This window comes from Podarcis filfolensis (genome assembly GCF_964270895.1).
Source record: "Podarcis filfolensis genome assembly, chromosome: 12".
In the NCBI taxonomy this organism is placed as follows: Eukaryota; Metazoa; Chordata; class Lepidosauria; order Squamata; family Lacertidae; genus Podarcis; species Podarcis filfolensis.
In genome coordinates, this window is record NC_139614.1 from 48,802,374 (window position 1) to 48,829,065 (window position 26,692).

Below are 26,692 nucleotides of genomic sequence, written 5' to 3' on the forward strand. Positions count from 1 at the left end.
AGCCCTGGGTATAGACTGTGCCTTGGAAAAAATGCAGAAAACAGGAAGGTTGTCAGAGGCTGGAACGGTACATTAGCACCTTGGAAAGCTCTCTCTACTTTCCCTATGATGAGCTGCAAGAGAATAAATAATGCAAGGCGAGGAGATGGATGCAAATTTGTGTAGTTTTCACGGGCTGCAGGGTTCTGCCTCCCTTGACAGCACACTTGGGGTTTCGTGGCTCAGGATTCTGAATTTTAGCTCAGGTTTATATATAGATCTAATGAACACCCTCCGAGAAAAAGGAGAAAAGGATTTCCCCATGATGGGGAAAAAAGGCTGCTGTATTGACTGAAGGGGTGGTGAAGCATTGCCTGTGGATTCTGACCCCGCTGCAGCCTTTTCTGACATGGAACACATTTTAAAAGGTTGCATTTCAGTGGCAGTGCATCTGATTTGCATGCAGAAGTTCTCAGAGTCAATTCTGGGCACCTATATTCTCTGCCTTGAAAACCCTGTAGACCCACTTCCAGTCAGCATAGAATACTCAGCTTAGATGCACATTGGTCTCACTCAGTAGAAGGTAGCATTCTCTGCTCCTAAATTTCCAGCAGTCTTTTGCATGGCTTCCCAAGCACACATGAGCTTTGACCTGATACCCCGACTCCTGAACATCTGACAGCAGGATGGCCTCTCCTTTTGACTGAAGGACAAAGTGGGATAATACCACGGTTACCAGATGTCTTGATTAAGGAAGCTGTAGTTGCTGCTGTATATCCCCCAAAATAGCACAGCTGCAAACAGCATAATGGATAGCGTTTGCCAGAGAATATTACAGCTCCATTGAACTTGCATCATAAATATGCTGTATCCTATTATGGTTTTGAATTTGGATTTGGCAACATGGGTTCGCTAGATGGACTGGGGACCAGTTTGAATGTTGCTATATAAAACCTTTCTTTAAAAATCATGATGGGAGCAGCCCTCCCAAGGAGAATGTCAAGCAATTAAAAAACAACAACAACCCAGGAATTTCAAAGCCACACACTCTTTCTGACCCACATCTATTTGAAGTTGGATAAGCTCTGCAAACATTTTTGTCAATCAGGTTTCTGCAGCACTCAGCCAATCCTAGTCCAAGCTTTCAACGAAGTCCATTCTTTGTAGCTAGCCTGGAAAACAATGCAATCCCTAATTTGAGCACCTTGGCTTTTAATTTAATATTAGTGGTAAGAAAGAGCAATGGTGGAGTATGCGTATTTCTATACTACCTACTTTTTGCTTAATCATTTGCAGTTGTTTTTTTGTGAACAGAGGAGGAGGAGAAATGGTGGGTGGTCTGTGTGTGCGCTGCAGCTTTCAACATTTGTGCGTTGTTGGAACTGTAAGGTTTGTGCGTGTTTCTAGGTTTGAGATAAGGGTTGAGGTTTTGCATTCCTGTTTTTCTTCAGATTGAAAAAACAACGCAGGGTGTATGTTTGTTTGGCTGCTGTGAAACTGCTGGGCAGCAGGATCTTCTGTTGTGGTGAATGTAGTATGTGCAGTTTGTACAAAGGGCACCTTATTAAATACATACGGAAGAGGCTCGTGCTATTTATTTCTGAAGCTTATAGCTCCTCATCATGTTTCCTCTGTAGTAGGAAGCTGTGGAGGAGTTGGTGGTGTCAATATTTAAACCCCTTAGGCTTCATCACAGTTCGGTTGGGCAGAATATTGCATGTACATTTTCCTTCTCAGTAAGCCAATTGGCAAGCCTTCATACGTTTTTTTAAAAAAACCTAGCATCCCAGAGGACCTGGAGCAGACATAGGCAAACTCCTGCCCTCCAGATGTTTGGGACTACAATTCCCATCATTCCTGACCACTGGTCCTGTTAGCTAGGAATGATGGGAATTGTAGTCCCAAACATCTGGAGGGTCGGAGTTTGCCTATGCCTGACCTGGAGGCATAATTTAAACATCCTCCTCTCTGTCACTGGCTCCTTGTGTGGTGTTGGGTACGATGCTCTGGTAATCCAAGGGGCAGCCAACTAGCCATGGCTTACAGCAGAGCTGAAACAATAGCCAAGCGGCACTGTAGAAAATGTATTGTTCTGTAAGTGTTCAAGGATTACAAAAAAACGATGCATCAGATGAAGCGAACTTTAGCATGTTGGTACGGCTGTCTTGTCCCTCTTGCTAAGCATGTGGTAGTGACGGCACATACTCAGGCACTGTTGTCATTAAGCGACGTCCATTTTGCTTCTCCCCTGCAGGGCCAGGCCATGGTGAGGCCGAGACCCGGGAATGCATCTATTACAATGCCAACTGGGAGCTGGAAAAGACCAACCAGAGCGGGGTGGAGCGCTGTGAAGGGGAGAAGGACAAACGCCTCCATTGCTACGCCTCCTGGAGAAACAACTCCGGCTCCATCGAACTGGTGAAGAAAGGGTGCTGGCTTGATGACTTCAACTGCTACGACAGGTGAGAGGGCACAGGCAGAACCAGGGAGCAGCAGCACACTCCTTGCTCCCTCTTACATGTATGCCTGGGTGTCCCTTGTCCCCCAGTCCAAGGAGTTTGGAGCTTCAGCCATGAAGTCGCTCAGGCTGGGAGCTTTGTTTATACCATCTGGAAGGTCCACGCCAAGGTTGGGGAGGCTCCTCCCTCTTTTCATCTGGAGGGCCACGGGTCAGCGCTGGGTGGGGCCAGAGGCAAAAGTGGGCGGAGCAATGAATGCAAATTTTGCCATCCACCCTACACAACCACTTGAGTTTTCAGAGTGGCTGAAACACTTTTTTATCCAGTGCTGTTGTCATTTAGTCATTTAGTCTTGTCCGACTCTTCGTGACCCCATGGACCAGAGCACACCAGGCACCCCTGTCTTCCACTGCCTCCCACAGTTTGGTCAAACACATGCTGGTAGCTTCGAGAACACTGTCCAACCATCTCGTCCTCTGTCGTCCCCTTTCCCTTGTGATCTTTCCCAGCATCAGGGTCTTTTCCAGAGAGTCTTCTCTTCTCATGTGGTGGCTAAAGTATTGGAGCCTCAGCTTCAGGATCTGTCCTTCCAGTGAGCACTCATGGCTGATTTCCTTAAGAATGGATAGGTTGATCTTCTTGCAGTCCATGGGACTCTCAAGAGCCTCCTCCAACACCATAATTCAAAAGCATCAGTTCTTCGGCGATCAGCCGCCTTTATGGTCCAGCTCTCACTTCCATACATCACTACTGGGAAAACCACAGCTTTAACTATACGGGCCTTATTTCTTTAGAAAAAGAGGTGCTGGAACTCAACATGAACACCTCCCTTGTTCTCTTATAATGGCGCCCACCTGAGAGGTGCCGGCACTGAGTTCTGGCAAGAAAAAAAAGCCCTGGTAGTATCCATTGAGATGGACTGGTTTGGGGGGGGGGACCTTTTAAAATACCTTTTTATTCACTAATAATTTAAACAACAAAAGACAAACAAAAAATACCAGCCAGCTGACATCTGCAATTCTTACTATATTAACTGCAACTTGACAATTCCGTTCATTCCATTCACAGTTAGTTAATTTCCAAATACACACACAAACCCCATCTCAGCTGGAGAGTAAGCTATATGTGTCCACCCTTAAATAAGCCACACCGACTTTAACAAGAATCATTCCTAGATAAGTGTGTTTAGGGTTGTGGTCTCAGCCTGTTCCTGCTGACGTCTGAGGAAGAGCCGTGGCTGAGTGGTTGATCACCTGCTTTGCAAGCAGAAGGTCCCGGGTTCAAATCCCGGCTTCTCCAGGTAAGGCTGGGAATGTCCTCTGCCTGAAACCTGGCAGAGCCTCTGCCAGTCCGTGTAGGCAATAGTGAGCTCGATGGACCATTGGTTCTAACTCTGTATTAGGCAGTTCCCTCTGTTCCTGCAGTTTCTCTTATCTTCCTAGGGCTTAAGCGTTCTCTTCCCCCGCCCTGCTTTTTTCTGCAATTCATTCATTTCCTATTTCTGCATTGCATCTGTTAGCCGGCGATGTTGCTCTCAACCCCCTCCTGCACGTCCCTTTTTTTTTAATCTTCCTAATTTAGTTTATGTTCCTTGTCATTTCTTTGCCTTGCTCAGCCTTCTAAATTGCTGTTCGGCAGTTAGCAGATCAGCCATGCTACACGATCTCCCTCTCAGAGTCTTTTTCTCCTCCTGCTCCTACAGAAACCAGAAATTTCTCCAGTTGGCATTACCACTCTTAAGCTTCCCTCCCTCTTCCCAGTCTCGTAGGGTGTGGTGGTGGGATGGCTCTTTGCTTCTCATCTTTTGGCCAGTATAATGTCCTTTATTTTCCCCACACCTCCTGCCATTATTTCCCCCCCATCTCAAGCCTTGCGCTGCTGCGTATTTCTTGGTCGCCTTTAATTTATGGATTGCTGCGATAGGTGGTTTTTTTATTCATGTCGCACACCTAGTATATGAATTGCTTCTATAAATGGGAATAAATTATGATGACGGCGAGTAATCTAATGCCAGCATCTATTGTTGCGACTTCTGCTTGGCGTACCCTCCTCTAAAAGGAATCCCATGAGAAAGGGGGGGGGCAGGGAGAACATGCAAGCCTCCAGATGTCGCTGGACTCCAACTCCCATCAGCCCTATGCAGCATGGCCAGTGGGCAGGGATCATGGGAGTTGTAGTCAAGCAACAAGCCACGGTTTCCTTATCCCTCTTAATCATAGAATCATAGAATCATAGAATCATAGAGTTGGAAGAGACCACAAGGGCCATCGAGTCCAACCCCCTGCCAAGCAGGAAACACCATCAGAGCACTCCTGACATATGGTTGTCAAGCCTCTGATTAAAGACCTCCAAAGAAGGAGACTCCACCACACTCCTTGGCAGCAAATTCCACTGTCGAACAGCTCTTACTGTCAGGAAGTTCTTCCTAATGTTTAGGTGGAATCTTCTTTCTTGTAGTTTGGATCCATTGCTCCGTGTCCGCTTCTCTGGAGCAGCAGAAAACAACCTTTCTCCCTCCTCTATGTGACATCCTTTTATATATTTGAACATGGCTATCATATCACCCCTTAACCTCCTCTTCTCCAGGCTAAACATGCCCAGCTCCCTTAGCCGTTCCTCATAAGGCATCGTTTCCAGGCCTTTGACCATTTTGGTTGCCCTCCTCTGGACACGTTCCAGTTTGTCAGTATCCTTCTTGAACTGTGGTGCCCAGAACTGGACACAGTACTCCAGGTGAGGTCTGACCAGAGCAGAATACAGTGGCACTATTACTTCCCTTGATCTAGATGCTATACTCCTAATAAATGACCCAAACTCCTCCCCTCTATAAAGGGGCGTACTTTGCTAGCATGCCTTGAGCAAGGACAAAATTTGGTCCACCCCCTTAGATATTTCTAATTTTTACAATAATTACTATTGACTATTATTTTGCGCCCCTTCAGCTCTGCACCCTGTGCAGGGGAACCACCCGCACCATCTTAAATCCGGCGCTGCTTTATGACATCACTTCCTGTTTACTGGCCTCCCCCCGCCCTTGGAAGCACAGGTGCTCAAAAAGCCCGATTTGCCACATAACTGGGGAGACTAATACTAAAGTAGCTGCAGTTAGTTTACTAGCCTGCCCCATCAAATTATCCCATGCCTGAAAACCAGCGGAAAGTTTGCAAAACACCTGGAGACTGGGGACCAGAAAGGGTTGTGATAGAGGAAGGAAGGAATACTCCCGTCTTTTCAGCAACAAGGAGCAGTTTTATTATACATGACTGCAGGCCTGTTAAATCCCATCTTTTCAACTCCTTTAATTCGGTGTATCTACATATAAGAGCAAACGTTAAAGGCCTTCTTTTCCTTGTAGTTGTGAAATCCAGGAAGCTAAGGAGCTTCTGGTTGTTTTCACACAGTAAATGCTCGATAATTTCTGGCGTGCCCTGAGAAATGTTCTGTACAATTACGTGGAGAGCAGCGTGTTCTTCGGAGAGCCACGTGCCGCAGAAAAGGAGAACTTAGTCATTCGGAGCTGCCTACTGGAGCAGAAAAGCACACTTAGCCAGGGTGATAATGGCCCTGCTTTTAGAGCGGCTGTTTTCATTCTGCCTTCCCAGTGCACCTGTTCACACATACACAGGCATTGTATCTTGTCCCTTGATTACTCAAGTTTTTGCTTACCGTCAGCCAAAGGCTTTGGAAGACTTCCGAAATGTATAGAGGGCTTTCTCCCCGGGCCAGTATTGTACAGTGGTACCTCGGGTTAAGTACTTAATTCGTTCCGGAGGTCCATTCTTAACCTGAAACTGTTCTTAACCTGAAGCACCACTTTAGCTAATGGGGCCTCCCGCTGCCGCCGTGCCGCTGGAGCACGATTTCTGTTCTCATCCTGAAGCAAAGTTCTTAATACGAGGTAATATTTCTGGGTTAGCGGAGTCTGTAACCTGAAGTGTATGTATAATAATAATAATAATAATAATAATAATAATAATAATAATGTATTATTTATACCCCGCCCATCTGGCTGGGTCCCCCCAGCCACTCTGGGCGGCTTCCAACAAAACACTAACATACAATAACCTATTAAACATTAAAAGTTTCCCTAAACAGGGCTGCCTTTAGATGTCTTCTAAAAGTTTGGTAGTTATTTTTCTCTTTGACATCTGGTGGGAGGGCGTTCCACAGGGCGGGCGCCACTACCGAGAAGGCCCTCTGCCTGGTTCCTGAGGTACCACTGTATTAGGATGTGCTTCTAACCATAAACAATAACTGAAAGAGGAGGACTATAACTAATAGAGCAGAAACAGTTCCTAGGAACACACGAAGCTGCCCTACACAGGGTCAGTCAAAACATTTGTCTATCTAGCTTAGTACTGTCTACACGGACTGTTAGCAGTTTCTAAGGGTTTCGGGCAGGAAATCTTTTTCCAGCCCTACCTGGAGGTGCTTGGAATCGAACCTGTGAACCTCCTGGTTGCAAAGCAGATTATGTGCCACTGAGCTACCCTGAGTTTGCCCTCTCCTTTTTGGAAGTGGCGCAGGCTGAGCCCTGAGGAAAAGGTGGACAATGAGAATGGGAGGAAGATAGGTGGGATGAACATTTAATGATTATAGGATCATAGAGTGGAAAGGGACCCCAAAAGCTTGTCTAGTCCTACCCAACTGCAATTCAGGAATCCCAGCTAAAGCATCCATGGCAGATGGCCATCCATCTTCTGCTTAAAAACCTCCAAGGAAGGAGAGTTCACCACCTCCCAAGGGAGGACTGTTTCACTGTCAAACAGCTCTTGCGGCCAGAAAGTTCTTCCTGATGTTTAGCCAAAATCTCCTTTCTTATAACTTGAAGCTGTTGGTTTGGAAGCCGCTGGTTCTCCTGCCTCCAGAGCAGGAGAAAACAAGCTTGTTCCATCCTTCATGAGACAGCCCGTCAGATACTTGAAGATGGCTACCATATCTCCCTCTCGCTCTCCTCTTTTCCATGCTAAATATACCCAGCTCCTTCAACCGCTCCTCATACGGCTTGGTTTCCAGACCTTTGATCATCTTGGTCGCCTGCCTCTGCACACGTTATTATTTAATTAAATAAAATAATAGTCAGGGATTGATCCCGGGACCTTCTGCGTTCAAGTCAGATGCTTTGCCACTATGCTATGGTCCATATAATACAGGCTTCCTGAAACTTGGCCCTCCAGATGTTTTGAGACTACAGTTCCCATCATCCCTGACCACTGGTCCTGCTAGCTAGGGATCATGGGAGATGTAGGCCAAAAACATCTGGAGGGCTGAGTTTGAGGAAGCCTGATATAGTCAGTAGCCACTGACTGAATCCTCTTTGGAAGGACAGAGGGCACTGTAGTGAAGTTTGTTGGCATATAGCTTCTGTTACAGAGAGCTTGAGGTAGTTACCCAAGGTTTCTGTTCTCTTGTCTTCATTCTCCCTTTCCATCAGTACAGAGCTCCTGGAGCCAACTGCAATTCCTACGCAAGGCATTGGCCACAAGTGTGAGCAGCTATTTGTGCAAATGAATCGACGGGCATAACTTATAAATGAGCTCAGAGCTTGCTGCCTGATAAGCTGCGGCTCATTGCTCGATAGCATCACACAGGAAGCAGTTGCCACAAATCATTCTCCCTTATCACATTGGCTCAGATCATCGCTTGACCAGGGGAAGCAGGTCAGACTGCTGCAGAAGAAGGAAAATCTGTGGTTCGGAAAGATCGTAAAGTAATTTTTGCTTCCCTGAAGGGTTTAGTCTATACACTTCCAAAAGCAACCATTGATAAGTGGAAGAGTTGGTTAAGTAGCATCTTAAGATAGGACATCCCTGGTCCAGAATTTGAGTTCAGTCAGTGAGCTAGGGCTGTTGCCTTCTCACACTCAGTCTCCACGCCTATTTTGTAATATGGGGAAAGTGTGGCGTTGAATTCACAGGGTTATCCCCACAAAAACTACCTGCCAAGCCCTTTCTCCTGTAGCAAAATAACAAACTGCAGGTGTGCAGTGGTGAACGATCCACTCACTCGCATTTTCTCCCTTGAGAAACGCAAATGTTTTGTCAAATTCAAATGTGTCACACACACACACACACACACCACAATTGTGCTAACAGCAAATACTAATTTGTTGCAGGATGGAGGAAATAATGGAAGGAGGATACAGACAAGTTCATTCTCTTACTTTTTTTTAAAAAAAACTATTCTTTAGACTCTTTGGGCCTTAGAGCTTAAGGGGAAAGTAAACAACTCACATTCCACTTTAGTTTTGATTTTTTTCTTAGGCTTTTAAATCCTTTGAACGATCCAAATGCTGACGTTTCCGAGGGTCATTTGGATGAACTTGAATTGAACTGTGAACTGAACATGAACTGAACTAGTTCACTTTGTAAAGGGACAACCGCAAAGTGGAACTTGTTCCTTAACTCGAGAACGAGATCGGGTTCCTTTGAAAAATGGAATTTTCCAAGCTCTGGGGGCAAACATCATTTGTAGCACAATAATTTGAAGCAGAGGACAGCAACCGCCTTCATACAGGTGTGGTTTAATTGCGGCAATGCTGTGCTGGCAGGCATTTACTGGCATCATTTACAGGTGGATTTGGTGCAGTCTGCCACAAGAGAGAAGACCTTTAGCTCGTTGCCAGCAAAGTTCCACCTGTAAATTACTGCTTTTTTTAAAAAAAGCAAGCAAACCCCCAAACTGCTGCTTATGGTGTCTTTGATGTTTAGTCGTTTAGTCGTGTCCGACTCTTCGTGACCCCATGGAGCAGAGCACGCCAGGCACTCCTGTCTTCCACTGCCTCCCGCAGTTTGGTCAAACTCATGCTGGTAGCTTCGAGAACACTATCCAACCATCTCGTCCTCTGTCGTCCCCTTCTCCTTGTGCCCTCCATCTTTCCCAACATCAGGGTCTTTTCCAGGGAGTCTTCTCTTCTCATGAGGTGGCCAAAGTATGGTGTCTTAACTTTGGGAAATGTTCTAATGGCACCATGAAAGAAGCCGTTAAACAGCCATGGCCGTCTCATGTCCCTTACCCCTCCGCACATGCCTCTGGGGAAGAAACATGGGGGCAGCTGGCCTTTTCAGGTAGCTTAGCCCTGGCCTTTCATCTCGTAATAACATTGCTGCAGTGGCTCTGTGTAGTGTTGGAAAGGTTCCTTGTCCCTTCTGCCTGTTTCCTTTGAAATACAAGGGGGAAGCAACGTGTGGGCATGTATATGTTCTCAAAGCGCAAGGATATTGGAGCGAAACTTGTATATTGAAGCTATACCTTTAAGAGTTTTAACTCGCCCTTCTGCAAAGTTCCTGTGCGCATAAAGGGCTCTTGAGATCTCATGCGGCGAGCTTTCTGTCTCCTTATAACAAAAGGTTCGGTGGATTGGCAAAATACAGCAGAAAGCCGGCATTAAATAGGATAAAGACAATTCATTGTGCACCTTTCTTCTGAGGGCAATATAAGAATCCACTGACTTTTATCTTATTTTCTTTTGTGTTGTCTTGCTGTATATATTTATATATATAGGCAGGAATGTGTGGCCACAGAAGAGAGCCCACAAGTGTTTTTCTGCTGCTGCGAAGGAAACTACTGCAATGAAAAGTTCACTCACTTACCCGAAGTTACGGGCCCAGAAGGTGAGGCTTTTGTTTATCAAGAACAAAACTCTTTGTATTGGAAGCTGCCTTCAGTGGGTTTCTGCTAACCTTGAATTCCTGGCTCGGCAATAGAACACCGAACCTAATTAGAGCAGTGGCATTTCATATTGCAGAGTCGAGGAGTTCTCAAAAATTTTAAGTTTCTACAGAGTGTTGCTTAGTTGTTTCCCGTTCTTCTGGGTGAAGTGAATTGCACGCTAGTCTCTCTCCACCCGTGAAGCAAAAGAAATGCGCTCCTTTTCTCTCTGGCAGGATTTCTGGGGTGCATCACTGCAGGCAGAACGCTTGTGGGAAGGGAATGAGATAGTCTGGTTTACACAGATTTAGCTAAGTATCTCAATTAGCTCTTGGCCAAATGGCAGCTGGCAAGGTAAGTGGTGGTGCTGAGGAAGATAGGAAGCTGCTGAGTAACAATCTGTTGATTCATCTAGCTCAGCATGGTCTACTCTCACTCCCAGGGGGCAGCCCAGAGTTTCAGGCAGGGGTCTCTCCCAGTCCTACCCAGATATGCTGGGATTGAACCCGCGACCTTCTGCTTCCCAGGGAGGTGTTCTGCCACTGAGCTACGGTCCTCCCCCCGTGCAGAGGCTAGACTTGGGCAAGCCAGGTTTTCAAACCCAGAACCAAGCTGGCCCAAATAATCAGGTGGCTTGAAGCAAACAAGAATTCAAAACCAGAATCTCTGTTAAAATCCGAATCCAATCCAAGCGGTATAAAGCGAGCAAGGCCACGAACAGAAAGCTAGAGCAAGGTGCATTGTGATATTTTTCCCCTTTCAAAATAACGCTTTGTAACATGTAGCAACAAAGCCAACCGAATTGAAATGCAGGAGGGGAAAAATAATTTCTTTTCTTCCTTCGTTTTTTTCTTGCTGAATCAGATTAGGGGTAAACAAATGAGTCAGTAATTCCTTTTCCCCCTGCGTTGATATTGCACGGATGGATCCAGTAGCATTCAGACCATTTGTGAGCAACACATTATAGTCCTTTTGAAGTGCATTTTTTTTTTAAAGTCTCCAAGGTGAAACTTTGCATTAGCAGCACCCTTAAAACTCAGGGCACTTAAACTCATCTAGCAATGTAACTGTGAAAAACACCAAGAGCAAAAGCGTCCATCTGTATGCAAGATAAAGGCCAGTACTGATGCAGACTCTACTCGGGTTGAAAAAATCTTCACCTGAAAGATCGGTGGGGAAAGGAAGCTCTTCAGCATACGCCAGAAAGTGGACAGAGAGACAGCGCCTGTCTGAGATGTAATGGGAAGGAGTCCCAAAAAGTTGCGCCCTCACCAAAGAGGAGTCCTGATGAGATGGTCTCTGCAAGGAAGTCCTCCCCTACAGAGTATAGTGATCAATATGAAGGGCAAGACGATCTTTTGAGGATCCTGGTCCCAGGCAGTATAATGCTTCTTTGTACACTGGTACCAGCACCTTGAACCTAGCCAGGTGGTTCATTGGAAGCTATTCCCGACTGAAAGCTTAGTCGCGATGGCTGCATTCTGCCTTCACTGTTGGAGACAGCATGCCCCTGGGTGATAGTAGATGGGCATCACAGGTGGGGAGAGAGCTGTTTTGCTGGTGGGCTTCCCAGAGGCATCTGCTTGGCCACAGAGGGCAGGATGCCACCCACAGCTGGCTCTGCCATTAAGCAGACTGAGTAGGAGGCCTCAGCCAGCAGAAGCCCCTAGGGTGGCTGCCCTGTGGGTGCCCTGCTGCCCGCGTAGAAGTGCCGCCAGCACCGGCTAAAATCACGCCCGAAATTGCTCAGATCGGGCACAATCTCTCCCAAAATTGCAGGAGTGTGGGCAGAGAAGCAGGGCCAGTGGGAGCAGGTATGGTGGGATGGGCAGGGCAGGGGGAAGTGACGCTGCTCCTTTCTCCTCGGGTGGCAAAGCAGGATGTGCCACCTAGGATGGGCCATTGGCCTGATATAGCAGGACTCTTTTTATCTTCTCTAACTTGAGGTATGGGACGCGGGTGGCGCTGTTGGTTAAACCACAGAGCCTAGGGCTTGCCGATCAGAAGGTCAGCGGTTCGAATCCCCGCGACGGGGTGAGCTCCCGTTGCTCGGTCCCTGCTCCTGCCCACCTAGCAGTTCAAAAGCACGTCAAAGTGCAAGTAGATAAATAGGTACCGCTCCGGCAGGAAGGTAAACAGCGTTTCCGTGTGCTGCACTGGTTCGCCAGAAGCGGCTTAGTCATGCTGGCCACATGACCCGGAAGCTGTACGCCGGCTCCCTTGGCCAGTAAAGTGGGATGAGCGCTGCAACCCCAGAGTCGTCCGCAACTGGACCTAATGGTCAGGGGTCCCTTTACCTTTAACTTGAGGTAATGGTGTGTAGTGACTGGAAGGGGCGATGCAACATATTTGCATGTTGAGGGTTTCATGCAGAAATCACCCACGGAATTTGTGCCACAATCAGACCTGAGGAGTCTGATAGGCCCACATATGGCCACGAATCTTCTCAAGGCATTGATGAGGCTGGAAGTGTCCCATGAACTCAAGGATCTTGATTTGGGCAGCACGGATACTCAAACACGTAAAGAGAACTGCCCAACGCTTACTGTTAGCTTGACCTCCCCTTGTCTTGCATGTAACCACGCTCTAAGGTCCGAAGACGTCGAGGCCCACATTGGTGAAAGGTGGTTCACTGCACAAAAGCAGGTCAGAGCAGTTTACTCCTAGTAGCAGCAGAATTGGTGCCTCGGGATCCAGATTTGGAATCTGATTGGTGATCGATCTAAGATGAGGGTGATGGGGTGCAACAACCTGTGCAGCTGCTGCCTCTTGTTTCACGGTACGAAGCTTATCTTCAAGCGCCACAGCTTCTTTCCTCAAGACTTCTTCCTTCTTGGCGAACTCTGCGAACTCCACAGCTGCTGCCTCATCCTTTGTGAGGGTTACTTCATCTGCCATACGTGATGCTCTGGATGGATAAGGCGATCTGTTGGCGTAAGAGTGGGAGTGAGAGCTCCCTGTCAGCGAGGAGCGGCGAGAACAAGGAGAGTGTGCTGTGAGGAGTGGCGTCCTGAAGTGACTACTGACGAAACTTGCGATGGAGCTGGAGCAAGACCTTAACAGTAGAGAAGCCTAGGCCGCTGCTTTGAGAATGTGGCTCTGGTTCATCAACTGTCTTGTCAGCCTCTGTGAGAAGCACTTCTTCTTGTTCCTTTATGCCAGGCATGTTGAAAGTCCATTTCGGGGGCCTAATCCGGCCTCCTGGTTGGCTTAATCCGGCCCCTCTGGCAGTTTATTTCCTGAGGTAGAATCCTAAAAAAACAACTTCAACCCTAAAAAGCTCAACAACTTCAATCCTGAAAACAACAACTCTGATCGGCCCCCCACGGCCCTTCACTTCATCAAATCTGGCCCTCTTTGAAAAAAAGTTTGGACACCACTGCTTTATGCGCTTCTCCAAAGTGTTCATGGCCTCATGGAAAGTGGAGTCCCTCTGGCCGTTCACCTGCTTGAAACACTGCCACACGTTGCAAATATCACTGGGATGTAGTTGTGCAAAAATGGTAGAGAGGCAATCTGTGTAAGATGTCCATTGCACCAGGCGTTTGGCCAAGTAGGTCCTCTGGTGAGGCATATTCTCCAGGAGTGTTGCACCAGCAGTCTCCAGAATGTCTCTCTGCAACCTCTCCCAGGCTCTGTCAAGCCGCCTTAGCTGATTTGCCTTCTGTTCCTCTAGGGTAGCTCTTATTTTGGGGGTCAGCTTCCTAAGTCTATTTTGACCTGAAGACCCTGTGTCACCATTAGTTGTATCAGAAGCTACTTCCTGTCTCATCCCCTGTTTGGTTGTTTTTTCAGAATGGTCTCCAGTTTTCTTTAAGAATCTGGTTCAAATACACTTATAATTGGAAGGCTGTGGTACCATATCCCAACACTAGATGAGGTGTGGCTTTCTCTCGAGGGTTTTATTCCTGTAATCTTAGCTGTTTGAGAAGGTACATGGGCTTTGCAATGGAAAAGTGGGCTTTACAGTGGAGAATTAGCACGTCAATGGAATTGCAATGGAGAAGGCTTGCTGGGTGAGGAGAGTTACTGAGTTGCATAAGTTTGCAGAGTTGCTAGGAAGTTCTTCAATGCAGAGGGTAGGTAGGGAGAATCCCAGGGCTAGGAAGCTTGCAGGCTGATACTTTGAGAACCTCGTTTGCATTTGTAAATTGCTCTGGGAGACCAACAGGGCTGGATTCACATGCACAAAGGGAAGGCTGATTTGTAAACCACTTTCAGTTGCAAATTCTTGTTAGGGAGAAAGAGAGCGCATCATTCATTCGTCCTTACTGTTCTGTCTGGAGATTTCTCTCTCTTTGTGGATAGTACTAATAAAACTCCACAAAGCTCTCATACATAGATTTATTGAAGATAACCAAGGCACATGTAGAAATATTGCTTGCATTCCAATAGGCTGTTCTATGGCTCTGAATGAAGTTCTCTGTGGAGCTCTGTAAGGACGAAGTGAGTTTGCCCTTCTTCTTGGGCTTTGCCATAACTAGGCTGCCACTAGATTACAAAGGAGAAAGGGAGGCTTCTTCCTGCTCTGGCCAGAGCCAATAGGAGGGAGGTATTTTCCTGCTCTCTGACAGAGCCAATAGAAAGCAGACTATTGCTGTGCCTACATTTCCCAACCTGCCTTGGGGTCTCAAAAGGGGGAAAAGGCACTATCTTTTCTTAAAGGGGCAGCATTGTTATTCCTTCAACCTAATACTAATACGCAGATTTGCTATCACTAAATAACTGACCCCTGTGAGGGCAGAACGGGGTGTGGGGAGGGAGTGAGGGAAAACAGAGAAGAAAGAAGTGCATAAACAAAAATGCAATGTAATAAACTCCCATACAGTCTTATATAAATTGATAGAGTGTTATTATCCTATTAATGCATGCAGATATTAATGGCCTATTACATTCTGTATAAACTCAAATCCCCACTCTGCCATATGTGACCGTGGAGGCAGCCAACTGTCTCTCAGCCTGGCCAACCTCACAGGGTTGTTTTGGGCGTATAAATGCCATAAACAAATTAAAATAAATTAAGAACCAAAATCCAACCAGGGTGATGGAATTCTGCCTTGGGATGCTGGAGCGAACGGTCATTTCGTCTTAAGCGACAAGACAATTCTTACCCTGTCTGAGATCCTTACTGTTTCTTCCCTCCTCTTCCTTCAGTGGTCTATGAGCCTCCGCCGCCAAGCCTCTCGCTGCTCAACATCCTGGTTTACTCTCTGCTCCCCATCATTGCCCTCTCCATCGCCATTCTCCTTGCCTTCTGGATGTATCGTCACCGCAAGCCCCCCTACGGGCACGTCGACATCAGTGAGGTAGGCAAGAAGCAAGGGACACCTGGGAAACTAAGGGTGGTTTCAGGCGGCTAAGCATTTGCAGAAACTGCTTCTGCGAACGGGATTTAGAAAGGGAGAGCTGAGCAGATAAACAGGGGGAGAAGCAGCTGATTCTCCTCGCGCAGTAGCCGGTTCTTGCTGTGGAATCTGTGGCGTGACAGTCTTCAGCCACGTGGTTTTCTTTTCCCCGCGTGCAACAGCTGGTTGCTGTTGTGCAACCTGTTGCGTAAGTACCTTTAGCAATGTACTTGCCTTTCTGCTTGCGCAGCAATGTTTTGACCGTGCAATAAGTACGCTGCAGAGCGCCTTTAACTTAGTGCAGTCCCATGAATACAGGCTGTTTACCTCCTGAGGACCAGATGCTGGGGAGAAACAAGAGACGGAAAATGTCCCTTTGAGCACTGTTTGTGGGCTTCCCAGAGGTGTCTTAACTGGCTACTACTTGGCTGGATGGTGGATTGAACGGACATTTCCACCCAGTTTGTTCTGTGTTGTTGTTTGTTTAGAAAAACAAAACAAAACAAAATGGCTCCCTGTATTCTGTTTCAGACGTAATTGGGGAAGGCAGGGCGGTTTAGGTATAGCCAAGAAAAAATGCCACAGTCACCACAAAACAACCTTGAATAATTCGTACAGAATATTACTTTTTAAAAGTTCTGTGACTGTTGGGTGAAAAGTTGCTTGAGTTTGCATTGGCCTAATTTTCCTGTTGAATTAACACTTTTAGTTAGGATAATGCACGACGCTAAAGCCAGTCAACTGAAACGCTGGAAGGGGGTGGTGGAAATATTTCTTTTACTTTTTTTCATTGTTTTCTTTACTGAATCAGACTTTTGAGGTTTGAGAAACAAGTCAGTGCCATTCCTTAGCATTGAAAATGTACAGATGGATACATTTAAGCGTTAAGGCATATTAGTCCTTTTCAATTGCATTGTGATAAAACTTACCAAGGTCAGACTGTGTATTCGTAGAGCCCTTACAGTTTGGAGACTTGGGCAAATTACATTTTTAGCTTTTTAAAACAACCACGTGTTCAGCGTAGGCATGCAACAATCAGATATCTTCAAGTATGTCTCATGTGTACATTCACCATGGGGCTGAGATTGGCTGCAGCTCCTCCACTCAATGTACCCGCAGCGGCAACAACCTGGGTTTGCTCCTACATAACGTGCGAAATGACCTTCGAGGTAAATAGCGAATGTAACGAATGGCATCGAGTAAAACAGAAGTGGTGGTCCACTTTACCTGCTCCCCTCCTTGAGAAAGTGGGCCACTACTTCTGTTTTACTTGATGCAATTCCTTACACACGCTATTTACCTCTGAGTAAGTCCTGAGTAAGCTTCCTGGGAATAGGAGAATCCCTTGCCTACATTTATGTCACCAGGCCCAGGCTGGAATAACAATAATAATAATAATAATAATAATAATAATAATACCCCGCCCTCCCCAGCCAGAGCTGTGCTCAGGGCAGCTAACACCAGTAAAATTACAATAAAAACATAAGTGGGGGGGGGGGCGAGAGAACCAATTTAAAATACTGGTTAAAATACAATTTAAAATGCAGCCTCATTTTACCTTAGGGAGACCTAAGAGATTCTTCTCCTGGTTTGAAATGAAAAGACTGCCTGTAGGGTCCTTGGGAATCCTCTTATTTTATCCTGGGGGAGGCATCTGCCAAGCCAGCATTAGTTCATTACTTCGTTCTATACCTCAGCCAGCCTGGGTTAGGGAAGAGGCACGATAGAGCTCACACCCACATTTGGTCGTACCTGAAGCAAAAATGTCCCCAACTTCCAACTTGTCTCTCTATCTCATCCCCCACACCTTGTTTGCAGGACCCGGGTCTGCCACCCCCTTCTCCGTTGGTTGGACTTAAACCCTTGCAGCTGTTGGAGATCAAGGCTAGGGGCCGCTTCGGCTGCGTCTGGAAAGCTCAGCTGATGAATGAATACGTGGCAGTCAAAATCTTCCCCATACAGGTGAGTGCTAGGACTGTACCTGCCATTCAGAATTACTTGCTTCCCAGCAGTTGCTTGGAGCAGGGAGTCCAAATATATTATCACTGGATTGTAGAGTTGGAAGGGACCACAAGGGTCACCCCCCTGCAATGCAGGAACCTTTTCTTGCCCGCCTCTTGTTGGTAACTGATTTTTAACCGGAGCCCCATTTTTAATTGAGAGACCATTTGTAGGGTCAGAAATACTGGCGCACCTGGACACCGTATGGGCTGTTTCTTCTTCTTTCTTTTTTTGTAAAAAAAAAAAAAAGTACATTTTTTTAGTATTTTTCACACAACAACAACAACACGAAAAATATATAAAAATAACAATACACAAAACACAAAAACAAGCATACAAAAAACCCAAATCCATATTGTAATGGTTATAGGGGTTGCTCGTGCGTAAGTTGCCGCCACTCCTGGCTAGGTTGCCTGGTTAAACCTTTTCTGTCTGGACAGCCCTTCACTTCGTGGCTGTTTCAGTCGCTAGCAGAATCCGCCAGTGGGCGTTTCTTGAACCTCTTCCAGCAAAGAAGTTCTTTGACGCCAAGTCGCCGCCTACTCTCCCTGCGCGGAAGTCTTCTACGCAGGGTGGGTGTGGGCAGCGGAGGACCCGTGCTCTCCTCGCTGGTCTCCTGCGAGGAGTCCTGGAGCCCCCTCTCCGCTTCCCCCATCGGCCCCCCTTTATCCCTGGTGTTACGCTGATTTCCTTCCCCAGCCAAAGAGCTGCCTCTCCCCCTGCTGGGCCCTTCTCCAGCATCGCTGTGGAGCCTTGCCTCCGCCTCTAGCTCCGATGGCAGTTCCCTGACACATATCTTACAAGTTAATAATATAAACACTAAAAAGAAAAACAAATATTGACTAAAAAGAAAAACAAATATCCCACAGCACCTCCTTTACCTCTCATTGTATCTTCCTGGTTTCCTGTTTTCTTTATCATCTCTATCCTAGCATCTAGATATAAATCCCTCTTTCTTATCCTTTCACTTCACAAGGTTATTCCAGACTCAGCCAGATTTCTGTCCTCGAACCTTGGCTTTTAAGAGATTCATTTAGGCACTCCCATTCCTTTTTCACTTCATTTTTTTGGTTTTTGTCTTATTATATCTGTCAATTTGGCTAATTCTAAATATTCTGAAAGTTTACATAGCCATTCTCCCCTAGTGGGTAACTGATTCCCTTTCCAATACTTAGCCACCAGGATTCTTGCTGCAGACGTCGCGTATAAGAAAAATTTAGTTTTATCTTTTGGAATATCATCAGTTAAAATTCCTAAAATGAATGCCTCTGGCCTTTTACTATATGATATTCTTAGTATTTTCTTTATTTCTTCATGGATGATGCTCTAAAATTTCCCAATTTCGGGGCATGTCCACCACATATGGTAGAAGGTTCCTTTTTGCTGTTTCAAACTTCAAGCCAAGTGTTTGGAAACATGTGGCTCCCCAGATGCTATTTTTCTTCAACTCCCATCAGCTGCAGCCACATGGCCCAATGGCCAGGGCATGATGGGAGTTGTAGTTCAACACCATATGGAGGCCCAGAGTTTCTGCTAGTCTCGTATTCCTTCTCCTTTGGGTTGGTTTGCTGCTTCTTTGTTTCTTGATGTAGACCATAGATCACAGACCATAAATCATAGGGTCACTGGAGTTAGAAGGGACCCTGAAGATCACCCATTCCAACCCCCTGCAATTTCAGGAATATTCAGCTATCCCATACAGAGATAAAACTTGCAACCTTGGTGCTATCAGCACAACACTCTGGTATGGTTGTCCCCAATGTACTCTTGGTTTATTTTGCATTGTACGCTGCCACGAGCAATTATAATTGAGAGACAGAATATAAAACCACTGTGGGCTGGTGGAGAATTAAAAGTCACATTAAAAAGATATTGGGATATGAAATCCCCATGATGTCAGTGGTTCCTGAACTTTCGCCCTTTGGGCCGCTTGAAAATCACTGAGAGTCTTAGTGAACCATTTGATGGTTTTTCCGCCTGTATTGCAGCTAGATGCTGTATGGTTTTAAATTGTATTTTTATTGCTTCTTTTATTTCTTATGTATTGTGTTTCGTACCATTCAAATTCCAGCGCAGTAAAATGCAATACAAGAAATAAAAGATGCAATAAAAGATGCAATTAAAAATCAATAGGAACAATATAATGCATTGGATGTGTCGTCTCCCGTCTTCAACCACAAATCTGCGGAGACACCATGGAGCACCTGAGCGAAGGACTACAGTGGGGAACGCTCTCCCCTTCCCAACATCTAGTGTTCTTTTTGCTAAGTTATGTGGGTGGATTGGTGAGTGAGACCAGACCACAGGTCTCTTACATGGTCTCTTACATGCAGGCTGGCTGCACACAGAACACTTTGTGAGAAAATGTGGAGACTGACCAGCACGCAGGTGTGGAAACTATACGGATCTGGCTGGTGCCAGCAGCAAGTTGCCAGTTTATTTTGTTATTATATAAGGGTCTGATTTGGGTAAAACTCAGTGACTGTGGCAGGATTCTCTGTTGCTACGTAATGCAGTGTCTATTAAATGCCACCCTCCTTGATCTAAGTAAAGGTAAAGGGACCCCTGACCGTTAGGTCCAGTCGTGACCGACTCTGGGAGTGCGGCGCTCATCTCGCTTTATTGGCTGAGGGAGCCGGCGTACAGCTTCCAGGTCATGTGGCCAGGATGACTAAGCCGCTTTTGGCAGAACCAGAGCAGCACACAGAAACGCCGTTCCCCTTCCCACCCGAGCGGTACCTATTTATCTACTTGCACTTTGAAGTGCTTCTGATCGGCAAGTCCTAGGCTCTGTAGTTTAACCCACAGCACCATCCACGTCCCGGCTCCTTGATCTACATAGATTTAAATCAGTAAGAAAATGGCTAAGGTGCATAGAAGACGGGGTCCCCTTGGAGCTGGGAGGTCTACCCCATAAGCAAATGTAGAAGTCCTTGAATTCTTGGGCCTTCAGCTTGGCTATCTGCTGCGAGAAAGGGGGCGGCATTTGGCACCCTCGCTGGACACAAAAGTTCAAGGGCTTCCACCTCGTTTCTCTCCTTAGCAACCTCCACCTCCTGCAGCACTTGCTGTTTCTGAGCTGGGCTGATAACCACACATTGACATCTGCAGGGCACTTTCACTTGAGTTCAGATGTTACATATTTTTGTTTCGGTAGTGATATGAAAGAACCTTGCTCTGCAGCACCCAAAAGACCTCGGAACAGATCTCGTGGCAGAGCCAAACTAGACAAGGCTCCATGCTTTCAATAAGCAGTTGCGTGAATGGGGTTTTCAGAATTAAATAGCAGCTGCCCTCCCCTCTTCCCCCAGTTCAGATAGAGACCCTGGCTGGTGAGGTGGTGTGCCATGGAAGCTTTGCAGGAAACACACACACACACACACACACACACACACACACACCAATGCTTGCTACTTGCATTCATGCCAACGGGGGATTTTCTGCCCATGCGAAGAGCGATCGCAGGCTGGGTGGGAACCTTCTGTGCTTGCCATTACCTTTTAAAAAGCCACCTGCTCAATGGTTAATTGCAAAAGCGGTGTATCATCTCCACTGTGGTTCCATTATAAATCTGAGCCAATCAAGTGTTTTGTGATTATCAGAGTTGGCTCTGTTTTTTAAAAAAAAAACTTTGGGAGACCTCTAGGCATTCCACCCCCACAAACACCCCCACACCCACTTTGTGTATTAAAGCTTTTGCCCAGGGCTGAAAGCAAATAGCCTATTTTAAATTGCTGTTTGTACCTAGAAAACCAGTGACTCATTTATCTAAGAACAGCACTTACCTTCTGCATAATTAACCATGTTTTCTTGGTTGTTTCTTTTTGTTTTTTTTTCTAAACTGGCACGCCTCTGAAATGTCCGCACTTCTTTTCTGTTCTGGAAACAGAACAGAACAGTGTGCCACGTTGGCACTGTAGAGAAAATACTTGGTGCTTAGACGTTGGTGCCATTTTGCTCCTCCTTCATAAGTCAGAAAACTGCAGTCGGCCTTAGCTTGGCGATGTGTGAATCAGGAAACTCCGATTCACAGCTTCCGAACGAGACAGTTTAGAGTAATCTTACAAATCCTGGCTTGCTTAGAAGCCATTAGCCATAGTTCCAAGGTTGAATGTCACAGGAAACACTGGTTAGCTGTGGCTTATTAGTTTGTTTCCTCACTTGTGCAAAGGATGCCCACAGTTTGTGGGCATCCAAATCTTTAAAGAGTTGCAAGCAAAGCTACGTTCTGCTCATGCAACAAACTTCTGCTTGTGCAACAGAACCTCCTCCTGTAGCCCCTCAAAGTCTCATCCAGAAGTTTGGGGAAATGCCCAGAGTGGATTTGGTGGGGGCAGGTGGAGAGAATCAGAGAAAATCCTGTTGCACAGGTGGAACTCTGTTTACGCAGCATTGGAAACACTCCTAAGCCAGAATTTGATCATGTGCACCATTGCCAGTTTGGGTGATGTCGAAGAAATCAATACATTGTTTGCCCATCGCTGATTGGAGGGTGACACCAGATTAATGAGGAGAGAGGTGTGGAAGGGGATTTATGGGTCTGCATACAGGTTATGGGTGGCGCTGTGGTCTAAACCACAGAGACTAGGGCTTGCCGATCAGAAGGTTGGCAGTTCGGATCCCCGCAACGGGGTGAGCTCCCGTTGCTCGGTCCCAGTTTCTGCCAACCTAGCAGTTCGAAAGCATGTCAAAGTGCAAGTAGATAAATAGGTACCGCTCCGGTGGGAACATAAACGGCGTTTCCATGCTCTGGTTCGCCAGAAGCTGCTTAGTCATGCTGGCCACATGACCCGGAAGCTGTCTGCGGACAAACGCCAGCTCCCTCAGCCAGTAAAGCGAGATGAGCGCCGCAACCCGAGTTGTCCGTGACTGGACTTAATGGTCAGGGGTCGCTTTACCTTTATACAGGTTTTAGATGCCTGCTTGTTGCCTTGGTGCACAATTTTCAGCTGTGCTTTCAGAGTTCTCGTGTCTAGAATTATGGAACAGAGAAGCATATATACACCTGCAAGTTGGCTGCAGGCCTGTCTATACTTTCTGTTCCACCAGTTTAATCCCCTGTGATGTTCCCCAAATAATTTTGAAAGCAGGATGAAGATGCTGAGAATTCTCTACCAGTGAACCCTACTTCTCTTTCCCCACAGAAGTAAAATTCCTAAGGATCCCCATGACTGAGGGAATGATTGTTGAACCAGTTCTTAAGTCTGTAGTTTAGCTATAGTCTGAGAAATCTTTAAACACTGTCCCTTATTCTTTTTAATCCTCCACAATTTGTTTGCCATCGTGGATTTAAAGAAGATTTTAATGTCATCTGTTCCAAGCCAGCTCTGACTAACTAGTTGGATATCCTGCCCTAATCCAGATTAGAAAGCTGTAACTGTTAAGATTACACACAAAAGGTTTAAATCTGGTTAATGTCTATCTAGTCCTTGTTCTTTTCTGTGTAGCTTTTGAAAACCTTTAGCTAAGCTTTATTTGACAGTTCCTTGGTTCTCTTCCTTTCTTTTTGACACAACGGATAGGTGGGAAATGTCGGATAACAGAACTTTCATTTTAAAACTCTTATGTTTCCTAGTTAAGTGAAACTGCAAAATTTCTCCAGCTGGAGTTTTGTAGGAATAGTTGCATTATTTAATAGAACTTGTGTGTGCGTTTTGCCAAAGAAGGTATTCTAGGTGATGTACAATGGCATGGTTTGCACATAAGTTGTGGTGTGGTCAACCAAAGTCAAGCTTTGTTTGGCTATCTGAACCGACCCCTACAGCCTAATCATGGTTTCTTTTCTATCAACAAACCACAATCTGAAGTCAAGGTTTGTTGTTGGCTCATGAACGATGGCTTGTTTAACTTTTAACTCTGGTTATGTCTGAACCCAGCAACCTTTCTTAACCATGGGTTGTTTGGTCACCCCATCCCAGATACTTGCAAGGCCACAGAGGCAGAAGGCTCTAAGAGCAGCTGGAAAATAAGACAAGCTTTGGAGACAGGAGTCACAGCTTATTCATTTGCATGTAAAACAAACCATGGCTTTGTGTTATGTGCAAACACATGTGCAGTTTCCCCTCTCTTACTTTTTTGTACCAAAGTAATTTTAGTTGCATTGTTCAAAAAAACTGCAAAGGGGGAAGCATCAGTTAAGGTCGACACTAGAAAGTTATGCCCATCAAGCTTAAATGGAGACATGGAGAAGCAACTGAATTGGAATAGTGTGGCAACAAACAAGTTTTAAAATTCTTCTCCTGGGGAGATTATCCTACCCGCAAGAAAGCAATATAAGTCTCTTCCCGTTGCAAAGCATTAAGCTGCCATATACTAGGTCAGACTCTCCGTTTAGTTCCAGTGCTGTTGACAAAGACTGGCAACATGTCCAGAACGCTTCGATATTCATAGGTGAATATGCACGGGTGCAATCACATGTTTGGCTGAGGGGTGTATGGATCATACTTTGTTGTTGAAATCAACCACTGAACAAGCCACTTCTTAAGAGCCCTTGTGCAAACGCTCCTAGAGTTCTGTGCCAAGCACCAAGAATCTCTTAACAGGGATTTCTCAGCACCCTACTGAACTTTTAATTCCAGGATTTTTGTACGACATTTGCAGCCGCGTAGCTTCACGAATGCACATTTTTATAGAATTCCCCATTCCATACGGCACCCCTCCCCAAGCATTTATCTTTCTTTCCCCCTGCCCTACCTACAGGATAAACAATCCTGGCAGAGTGAGAGGGAGATTTTCAACACCCCAGGCATGAAGCACGAAAACCTTTTGCAGTTCATCGCGGCAGAGAAGCGGGGAACAAACTTGGAGGCAGAGCTGTGGCTAATCACAGCTTACCATGACAAGGTAACAGATGTGTGACTGTGTTGTCATCTCGATAGCTGCAGGAAGACCTGAAGCAAACTGAAGGGGAAGCAACTCCACACACACACACACACACACACACACACACACACACACACACCTGTCTCCCCTTGTAGGGGAAGCCAAGAGATGAGGCAGGTTTTAAAAGCCCACTCACCCTCCCAGAAGCAGGGCAAAACTAAGAGAAGGGAAAGAGATGGGATAAACAGTGGGGAAGGAGTTTAGTGTCAGATCCTACTTCCTTTATTCACCAATTCATTCAAAGACCCTCTTTATCAGTGCTTCCACCTCCTGAGAGAGGGTGGGATTACCTAGAGGGGAATTAAGAAGCAAGGGGGCAGAATGGGGACTGCTGGAGGTGCAAACAGCCACCAGACTTTGAAAATCTGGTGTCACCGGATTTAGGTTCATCACTTTTGTAGAATTAATTAAACTAAATAGTTTTAATTGCACTTTGAATAAATGTGAAATTGAGGGTTACTGTTTTGAATTTCAGTGCATTACTATGTTCCTTGGTGGGTCATGCAACCCCCCCCCCCATTCTGATTAATGCTTTTTATAGGGTAGGGTAGGTGGCACTGGAAATTAGTTTATGGGACCAGGGGTGTGGCTGCTTCTCTGTACGGCCGGAAGCTGGTATGTACACATTGGCCACAACATCGCACGTGGGAACCACAGTGGGGCTGCCTTGCCGTTCTTATACAAACGTCATCAGGTTCTGCCATTTTGCCACAGTTGAGGCTGCTTAGCCCAGAGGGTATTTTTTTTTGTGGGTTTCTTATGTCCACTGCCCAAAATGAAAACATACCTCTGCTTTTAGAGAAAAAAAGAGAGGATTTTTCTGCTCAGGGTGCGACCTAAGGTTCGAGAAACTTGCGGAGTTCTTTCCGCAGAAGCTGGAAATCAATAGGGGCTCTTCAGACAATTTGGTGCCATGCAGCCAAAAGTTAAGCAGCTTTAAACTCCCTTTTATTCCAGAGGGGAAACTGAAGCCTATCTTTAGCTCTCCTGTTGAAAGGAATACTACTTGCAACTCATTATCATATACCTGTTTTACTCAGGTGTAACTCCCACTGTGTTCAGTGGGACAACCCCTAGGTAAATGTACACTGGATTGCAGCCTTAAAGCGCTTTATGTTGTCAGGATTATGCCTATGATTGAAATGCAGCCTCTTTGGAGCTTCCCCTGAGCCTGGCCCAGAGGTTCCAGTTGGTGCAAAGCGGCTGTGACTAGACCATTGATGGTGATAGACTATTGCCAGCACACAACTCCAGTGCCCAGAAGTCTGCATGAGCTGACCGTAGGCTACTGGGCCAAGTTAAGGGTTCTTGTTAGTGGCTCCCCATGGCTTGAATGCACGGCCATCAGACAGCCCTCTTCCCTACTGAATTTCCAGCACCTAATAAAGACCTTTTTTTTATTCCAGCTGGCATTTGATTTTATAGTTTTGACTTTTTGTTCGGTATTGTATTCTTGCAAACTACTGTAGTGACTATTGTAGCTAAGCAATATTATACATTTTTTTAAGAGGCCAAGTAGGAGGTCTTGTCACCTGGGCAGCTCAGGACCTCCATACATCCTGCCCAGACTTGCACCCCAGAGAGGTCACTTTGATGCTGATAACGCAGCAAAACAACAACAACAACAACACCACATGGGAAGTAGCAGTTACCGGTTTCTGCAGCCACAGCAGACGCTGTGATTCTCCAGACTCCCGGAGGGACACTCCATTGTCTCTGAATAATGGCAAATTGTCTAAATAAATAAATATTATGAACTGAACGCCCCTCATAACTGTCTAGCTGCAATAAGGGACTTTGAGCTGCCAGGGTGGAGGTGAGGAAGAGAATCCTTGCTACACATCATGTTCTGATTCTTCCAGGGCTCTTTGACCGACTACCTGAAAGGGAACATTGTCAGCTGGAACGAACTCTGCCATATAGCAGAAACCATGGCTCGCGGACTCTCGTACCTGCACGAAGATGTCCCTTGGTGTAAAGGAGAAGGACATAAACCTGCTATAGCACACAGGTACATGAGGGTTTTTGTTGTGTTTTTTTTAATGTAGGCAATTGTGCCACAAATCCAAGGGTGTGTACTTTGCATGCAGAAGGTCCCCTGTTTCAGCTGTGTTCAACAACCACCTCACCTGCAGTAGAACACCAGTCTGAAGGCGAGCCTTCTTCCTCAATCTCATGCCCCCTTGCTGGTTTTTAATACAGCTCCCATCAGTCTCAACCAACATGGCTGTACCATTTTTAACACCTCCCCATCTTTATTTTTATTTTGCTGGAGGGCACCAGGTTGGGAAAGGCTGGTTTATACAAATTTGCCTACCAGGTTATGCTCCTCGGGACCAAGCAATGGTAGGTATAGCTTTGTGCCCGTTTCATGAA

The 26,692-nt window shown here is 46.1% G+C and overlaps 1 protein-coding gene across 3 annotated transcripts in view; it reads left to right on the plus strand.

Annotated features, from left to right (window-relative positions):
- The window catches only part of ACVR2B (activin A receptor type 2B), a 138,515-nt gene that overhangs the window by 90,009 nt on the left and 21,814 nt on the right, over positions 1–26,692 (plus strand). For all 3 annotated transcript variants that reach the window (XR_014540487.1, XR_014540488.1, XM_083579835.1), the window contains exons 2-7: positions 2,234–2,441; positions 9,942–10,051; positions 15,243–15,394; positions 17,252–17,395; positions 24,134–24,277; positions 26,179–26,327. Coding sequence is in view for 1 of the 3 variants with exons in the window: in XM_083579835.1 (XP_083435961.1) it covers positions 2,234–2,441; positions 9,942–10,051; positions 15,243–15,394; positions 17,252–17,395; positions 24,134–24,277; positions 26,179–26,327 (907 nt within the window). In the remaining 2 variants the exon portion in view is untranslated. The remainder of the gene's footprint in view (positions 1–2,233; positions 2,442–9,941; positions 10,052–15,242; positions 15,395–17,251; positions 17,396–24,133; positions 24,278–26,178; positions 26,328–26,692) is intronic.